At 36.2% G+C, this 8,784-nt stretch overlaps 1 protein-coding gene across 1 annotated transcript; it reads right to left on the bottom strand.

The window, feature by feature from the left end:
* Positions 1-1,064: 1,064 nt before the first annotated feature.
* LOC147473483 (pectinesterase 3-like) lies at positions 1,065-6,987 on the bottom strand. Its single transcript, XM_086587381.1, has 6 exons — positions 5,813-6,987; positions 3,944-4,629; positions 3,765-3,793; positions 3,035-3,411; positions 2,332-2,877; positions 1,065-1,914 (listed from the first exon to the last, which is right to left on the bottom strand). The coding sequence occupies exons 1-6, from the start codon at positions 6,858-6,860 to the stop codon at positions 1,220-1,222; spliced, it is 3,381 nt and encodes a 1,126-aa protein (XP_086443507.1). The 5' UTR covers positions 6,861-6,987; the 3' UTR covers positions 1,065-1,219.
* Positions 6,988-8,784: the final 1,797 nt, after the last annotated feature.

The raw sequence follows: 8,784 nt of genomic DNA on the forward strand, positions 1-8,784 counted from the left end.
TTGCTATGAAGAAAAGATGAAAATGACAAAATAAGAATAGAAAAATGATAATAGAAAAAGAAAAAGTGTTTTGAGTTAGAGAAAAGAGATTTTTGGCTCTTATTTTCACCACTGCAACATTGATGTTGCAACATGCCAGGTCACTGTGTCTTAACAGTGTCATTTTTCCTGTGTGAGTGTAGTATTTCTCCACTTTACACATTCAATAATATGTTATGTGGAAACTGATTGATGATCAAATATTCAAAAATCACACAATTCTATAGATCATAAAATAGTTGAGCCAAGTGGCGCCTACGTACCCTTTAAGGGATGAAGCCATGTATAGTTTTTCCAAACAAAACACTTCAATATTTTACGTACTCGACGGTCACACTCGACAATTCAATGTCACAACCCGACAGTTCAATATCACAAGGAATAACAGGTGGGTGGTGGAGATTTTGTACTTAAAAAAAAAAGAGAGAAAATAATGGGATATGAAGAAGACGTGGGATAGTGAAAGGGTGATAACCGAAAATTTTGGACTCCACAATTTTGCTTCTTGTCATTTGCTCAAAGTAGAAAGCAAAAAAAACAGGGGCTTTCTAATGAAGCAAAATACTTGCTCCTATTTAACAGTTTTTTTTGTTGTTAACGAATATACTTTGTTTTCAATTTACTTTGTGCAGTTAGATATTGACTCACAGTAGAGTTTCCAAACGCCCTCTTAAGCCACTCCATGCTTTATACTTAAAACACTAATAAATTTCATCAACCAAAGTATCATTTGCCAAACTATTCGACAGTAGATATATCCATGGAGTCACCAAGAACAACTTATTAAAGGGAAAACTAAAGTCGTACAACTACTGAAAGGATTTTAAGAGCAACTCCTACTTTGGGTTTTAACATGAACATTGCAAAAACCAAAGCAAGTACTGAAGTACCCGATGTTGGAACTTCCAATTTTCTAACATGCCCCGCGGTCGTGCCTTGTTAGAACCCAAACGTTGTATAGTGCATCTCACGTCATTTCCAAAATGACATGCATTGTAACAAAACTCTTATAGTACAAACATCTAGGGTGAAACATCCAACATTTTGTTGTTTAATCTTGACCAATGAGCTGAGGCAATGAACATACAAAGAGCGAAACAAATAAAACGAATTGAAAACTACAAGATTGAATCCTCAGCCTTTTTCTTTTGGTGGCAAAAGTATACCTTCAATAAAATTTTCAAACCAACCCAGCCGTATATTTGACACCAGTCTTGGGCAACCACAAGTTGCCGTCAATAAATTGAGCAACAGTGAAGGTAGCGGCTTGGGTCGGAGTCATCTTGGCGTGGTAACCTGTCCAGTTAACTCGGCCTCTTAAAGCAGCCCCAGGCCCAAAATTCAGGAACTCACCGTAGTAGAGTGTACTCAAAGCAAAGTCACCGTCCCACTCGAGCCACCCCTTGGGCTTTATAGCACTAGTCATATAAGATTGCATAAAAACAGTCCGTGAGTATTGTTTCCAAGGCCTTCCTAGGTACGTTGGTGTTGAGTTCACGAAAGGAAGGAGATCTGAATCAGCTGAAATGTTACAAAATTGGAGTGAGAACCCAGTATTTTGATCTGGATCAATGCGCCCATGCGCAGTTACTATGTTCTGTTGACTGGAAAGACCCTTTTTAGCAAGAATTCTGCAACCCTGGAATACCACTACTGAATTGCCGAAAATGAAATCGACTGTTCCTGTGATTACACATTCTCTATAGAATTGTCGGAGTGAGTGTGCATAAAGTGTGTCTTGATAACCATAAAATCCACATCGATATAGGACAGAGAGGTCTGAATCTGATCGATAAGCAACAGCTTGGTGCTTCTCGGGCCCTGCTGTGTTCTCAAATGCTATATCTCGGGCTATGAATCCAATCCCAACTACAGCTGTAAAAAAATTGTGTTACTTGTTAGCAGTGTATAAATTTGATATAACTTTGGTTGTGCTTGTTTGATTTCGATAAATATCAACTGAAACGGGGGATGATTCAAGGTCTCTAGGTATTGGTAGTTTCCCTCCAAAATTCCTGTAAAAGAGATGCAACATTCTAATAAAACTTTGCGGTCATGAAATGACAATTTTACAAATTCTGATCAAATTTTCACTGAATTTACATTTTTTTTGTACGGACGTTAGAGGTGGAAGCACATCTCACGTCCTAGACACCCCTATTTCAGTTGGAAAGGAAAGTTATTTAACAAAGTTGCATATTGCCTATGTTCCTTTTAAAAATCAAGTAAAGTGCATCAAGACTCAGGACTATGTTCATTGAAAGAGGAGTACTCTAGTCTTTTTATACCTACCGAATGTAGCTGATTTGAATGTGGTGCAGCCGTCGATGACGTTCAATTTGGCAGAAACAATAGTTGAGTTCATACCATCTCCAACAATCATCAAATTCTTTTTCTTCTTTTTTACTTCTACATTTTCTCTGTAGACACCCTTCTTGATATAAATCACAAACCTGTGCGTACTATTATCAGGAGCAGTTGATATGGCATCACTGATACTAGTAAAGTTCCCTGATCCATCGGTTGCAACCACCACATCCGCCGATAATCCAGTTGTGGGTGCTTCTAAGAGTCTCCTATCATTGGCACTCATCCAAGGCGGAAAGTCAGTACTCCCAAGCTTCCTCTCATTATATGCATGACGCGGCCTCACTGGACGCACCATGCCAAGTACGTTTTTGACTTGAGTTGTCACGTTTTTTAAACTACCTGCAATGGAATTCTGAACAGAACCGCTAGTACCCAGAAATCCATCCATACATGTGTCCTGATTTCCTAGTGCAGCACTTAACCATGTCTTTAGATCGAACCCGAGCACACCAGTGCCGGTATTCCCACCTGCATTTAAAGCACTCTTTATACTCAAACACCCAAACTGTTTAAAAATGTTAAGGTGCAAATGGTTAATAACCTTTCTTTCTATTTCTTCAAACAAGAAAATGTACAAAGCTCTAATGAAAAACCTTATCAATGGAGAACAAGACACTAGCATTACCTATTGGTTTCTCCACTGCTGATTGTGTCCAAATTAACTCGGTGGTGGTATAGTCAAGTAAGTCAAGACAACCATTGATAGCGTATGATAGCCTAGTATCATGAGACTTGTTTACATATTGTGACACAATATTGGTCGCCTCTTTGACTGCTTCAAGAGTGGAATTAAGAGACGACAAAAACGTCGAACAGGGAACGTTCAAACATTTTATCTGATAATGATCAGATCGAACCAAGGAAGGAGACAAAGTAAACAAGAAGAAGATAATTAATACATGGGACCTACATATTGGACGAAAAGCCATTTTTTGTGTGCGTGTTGAGGAGAGAATTATGAAGAAGAGAGTATTGACACAGAGGGGCACTGGACAATTGAGGAAGGTTATTTAGCTGATAAGTGGCATTGAGGAAGTTTGATTGGCTAATGAGTTGCTCCATGATTCATGATATGGTTTTGTTTAGATTTACCTAGTTGTTAGGATGATTTGTTAGAAGTATTGTTATACATAAAAATAGGGAAATTTGTTTAGATTGGGATATCATGATTTGGTCGTTAAAGTACTTGAAATTATCAAGTTGTAAAATGATACTCTTCGAGTATCGTTCCTTTCTACCTCATGTACATGTAGGCTTTCTGGCCTAAGGTTGATTGCTCCATTGGTAGTGGACAAATGGTGTAGCTAAACTGTAAACGGGGAAGCAGGGGAGGGGGTTGATGTTCATTGAATTACCATACATTCCTTGTAATCTCAACAGATATCTGTAAGTAGATTACAGAGCTTACAGAGAGAAGATATTGGCAAAAAGAAATTTCAACAGAGAAATTATCGATATATTGTGCACCAACTTATTTAAAATTGGCATTAACGACATTTCTTCACCATTACAAGACTACCTATAGAATTGATCAAAGACCAAGAGAGAAGGGAAAGCCCGTTGAGCCCAACCAGCTGCTCCCTTGAAGAAACCTCCCAACAGTAAAAGGTTGAACATCAGCTGCGTTAGTGAGAACCCTGAAGCCCCTCCAATTGACCCGGTTCCCAGTTCCTGCACCAGCACCGGTGTTCTGGTACTCTGCGTAATATAATGTGTTGAGAAACTCACCAGTCCATGGATTCCACCCCAGAGGATCAATGACATTACTTATAGTATTTTGCATCACAACAGTCCTAGAATATCGTCTCCATGGTCTTCCAAGATAACTTCTGATGCTTCCTATGACCGGTAGCAAATCGGATGTAGCACCAATTCGACATTTTTGAATTACAATGCCAGTATTCTGATTAGGATCATCTCTACCTTGGGCTGTAAACATGTTAGCCTGGCCGCGATTTGGGCGACGTGCATGGAGATCACAGTCTTGGAACACAACTGCTGCATTTCCAAAGATGAAATCTACTGTCCCAGCTACTAGGCATTTTACATAGAATTGACGAAGTGAGTGTACATAAAGTGTGTCTTGGTACGCTAGCATGTCACATTGGTAGAATGCCGATAAATCAGCCCCCACACGGAGTGCCACGGCTTGACCCTTTGAAGGCCCTGCAGTGTTCTGGAATGTAATATCACGTGCCAAGAATCGTTCCCCAACCACAGCTGCATTAGAAAACATGGAAAAATTATAATATAACAATTTTTATTATTTTTAGGCCAAGTTTTGTAGCTGGCATTGTCCATACCTAACATAATACTGATTGAATTAAATGATTCCAAAAGAAAAAGGAAACGTGAGGATAAGAAAAGGGAAATCAAAGATAGCAACTACACCAGCGAATATGGTGAAAAGTCAGATTTAAAATGTTATCAAGGAAGAAAGTGATGGTCCAGCACAAAAGATGTATACACCTTGAAGGAGATTTAAGAAAAATTAAACAAGACAGAGAAAATCTTAAGATGGTGCCTCTTCATTCATAGTTAGATGATTAGGATAGATTTGTCATGGCATTTTTCTTCGATTTTAAGGATAGACTTGCAAACAGTGGCCTATCACTTCACTTAAAAGTCGGTCGTAATATTGAATATTTCTACTCTACTTGTGAGAATAAACTCGTCTTAGCATCAGTACTTAGTAACTTCCCTTTGTTTTTATTAAAAAGGTTAAGCTACAACAATTCAATCAGAAAGATCAAATCTATCTTGCGGTATCCGGACTCGAGATATATATAATAAACAGTGCCGGTCCGATTGTGTGTATACTTCAACTTATCTAGCCTAATGTCAGCATCCACTTGGATTGATTAATTAATTCAATTGCATTTACAATTACTTATCCTAAAATGTATTAGTTGATTAATAAACAAAACTAGTCAAGACTACCTAACCACAGCCTTTTCTGAAGTTTGCATGCAGAGTTCCTGTTGCGAAGTCGGATTCTTCAATCAATAACTCCACGAAATGGTGAATAAATAAGACAAAGTTAGTTAAAAAGACCCGATATTTAAATAAGGACACTGGTGAGAATGAAGTGGTGTAATCAAACAGTATCATTTTTTACTATTGTTAGGGTCATTTCCGCCTGAGCATCACTCCCTTGATGCAACTGGAACAGCCATGTTGTTGACATGTTGTTCAATCGAGAACGAGTGACAAATAAAACCTCCACAAATTACGAGAATACGGAGTTTTGAACCCACAAATTCCACAGTTAAGCCTTAGGCTAATGTGTTTGACCGACTTGACATGCATTCTGTCTTAGATTAAGGGACTGAGAAGGAATAACCTAAAAATGAAAACATACCACAAGCAAACATTTAGAGGAAAGAAGATAAGATATACTAACCAACAGTGTACGAATTGAAAGTAGTGCTTCCGTCCACAACATTCCTACTCGCAGTAATGATAGTGTTCCTCCTCCCATCACCCATGAACATGATATTGCTCTTCTTCCTGGGCACCTCCACATTTTCCCTATACGTCCCAGCCTTAATCCTAATTATATATCTACTACTACTCCCCTCAGGTGCGGCTGCCACTGCAGCTGCCACGGTCCTATAATTCCCGCTCCCATCAGCTGCTACGACGACATTAGGCTGGACATTGGGAGCTTGTAACAGTCGTCTGTCTCCAGCGGATAACCACTTTGGAAATCCATCACTATCAATCTTATTAACATTCTCCTCAACAAGATTTCTCCCTGAAATGGGATGTTGATTGAGCATATCTGTATTGGTCAAGTTACATATCATAGCGAGTGCGTTACTAAGCATGTGGAATACATGCATTTCACCTTTTAACAATAACTTACGCACTTCTTTATCAGCTTTGTCGTGCGAGAAACCATCAATACAAGTGTCTTGATTGGTCATTGCACCACTCACTAGTATCTTCAGATCTTCTGCATATTGGTTTAATGATTTCTTCTTTGGGTATTCCTCCAGCTCATTTTTAGTTTTACGGAGTTCATCGAGTGTCTCATCGTCCATTTCTAGACAGTCATGAAGAGCTGTCTTTTCTCGCTTTGTTAAAGACTTGCGAGTCTTTAAGATCTTCTTTACCGTAAAGTAGTTGCGTTTAACAGAAATGATTATAAGATTCAGTGATGCCTCTATCACATCCTTTTGAGTGGATATTTTAGCTGCGGCACCTGGTACACTTGCAATGGCAGAGTAACATAGCTCTGGGTATCTAGTGTTGCTACATGAGGATTTGAGTATAGCATGGGAAGGGGTGTCATTGGAACGTTTACGAGATGCAACCCCAGCGACAACACCAATTATGGCCCCTACAAGAAGGATGGTAGAAAGGAGGATGAAGAAGAGTTTCTTCTTCCTTGTAAATTTGCCGGAATCTGACATTCCAGCAAAAACATTATCCTTAATGTGGGTCATTATTTTTGGTTGAGGGAGTAAGGAGGTCTAGAGTCTGGATTTGAGTTCTACCGTCTCACTTCTATGGGCATTTATTAGCAGAGTGAGTGCCAAATTATTCTTTTTTTAAAATTTATTTTTCCGTTACAGCCAATGAGGACTCTATATCGAATGCAACTTGGGGCCTAGTTCATGGCTGCTCAGGTGGAGCGTAGCGATATCAAGTCTTAACATGTGTATGAAAGTGAAATGGTTGTTCTGATTATCACAATTCAAATGTTAGGCACAAATGACCCTGCTAGAACTAATAGTGGCTACCCTACAGGGCTTTTTATCCGTACTTGAACGTACTTAGTAAAAAATTAACAAGAACACGAACTATAACACCCCTATTTTTAATTATGTCAAATATTGTTTATTTCACTGATTACAATATATTTTTGATTATGCCATAAATTGACCATTTGAATTGAAACCAAATTTGAATGTTTAGCTTTTTAAATAAATGAGAGAATAGTTTGTTTATATTGAAAATAGCTTAAAATGTAAATTTTTAAGTTTTAAAATAATATGTAGAGATTTGATTAATAAGGAAACATGAAGTGACTTTGTAAAAATAAAAAGAAAGTAACTTATTAAAAGGGAAAGTTGCACCATTCAAAGAAAAGTTATTGGAATGTTTGATTGTTTAAAGAGGTTTAGCAAATTTATTTCTATAGTTAGTTTTTTGAATTTCACTTTTAGATCTTCAAATGTAATAGTGAAAATGAGAAAGAGAAAAAAAAAATGAGAAGAGAAAAAGAAATAAGGAAATAAAGTTTTTACTGTTTATTAGTGTTTCTCTTGGAATCTACCTAGAGTACTTTTATTGCTTTTGTTGTTTGAATCTTACTTGGAGTGGCGTCTTTTTCTTATTTTTCTTTCGCGAGAAAAAAATGAGAATAAAATGTGAGTAGACCTCATGTAATAAGCTATTCTAATTCCTTCAATTGTTGTATTTCAATTGTTTTCAATTTTTTTAAAATAAAATATATTTTTGGTGGGTGGATATTTATTAAATGAATTGGGAATTGGAATGTTAATGTTTAATTACAATTACAAATAATAATTATGAGATGTGAAGAAACCAAGCACATATCAATATTGTTATTAATTTTAATTGCATGAAATTTCTTAGCATTACATTATTATTATTATTATTATTATTATTGATATATAAAATATATGAGAAGAAAAATGAGAAAGAGAAAAAAAAAATGAGAAAGAGACAAAAAAAAAAATGAGAAGAGAAAAAGAAATAAGGAAATAAAGTTTTTACTAATTATTAGTGTTTCTCTTGGAATCTACGTAGGGTACTTTTATTACTTTTGTTGTTTGAATCTTACATGGAGTGACGTCTTTTTCTTATTGTTCTTTTGCGAGAAGAAAATGTGAGCATACCTCATGTAATAAGCTATTCTAATTACTTCGATTGTTGTATTTCAATTTTTTTCAATTTTTTTAAAATAAAATATATTTTTGGTGGTTGGATATTTATTAAATGAATTGATAGTTGGAATGTTAATGTTTGGTGTATGAATAATAATTATGAGATGTAACACATATCAATATTGTTATTAATTTTAATTGCATGAAATTTCTTAGCATTACATTATTATTATTATTAATGGTATATAAAATATATGAAAAGAAAAATGGGTGTGCATTTCATTTGTGGGTTTAAACGTACAACTATATGTTGGAATTATAGAGAATTAATTTAGTATTTTGGTTTGGTTTGAAATAAGAACATGAATAAATGATATACTATGATTAATTAATTACTACTTCTTGTATGGAAAAGTTCATTGATTATATTTGCAATAATTTATTTATTTTATTTGCATGTGATAATTGTAGAAGTGTCACTACACCAATTTTCTGAGTTTGGGACGGACTTGAATTG

Source organism: Coptis chinensis, unplaced genomic scaffold (assembly GCF_015680905.1).
Source record: "Coptis chinensis isolate HL-2020 unplaced genomic scaffold, ASM1568090v1 utg2490_pilon_pilon, whole genome shotgun sequence".
NCBI lineage: Eukaryota > Viridiplantae > Streptophyta > Magnoliopsida > Ranunculales > Ranunculaceae > Coptis > Coptis chinensis.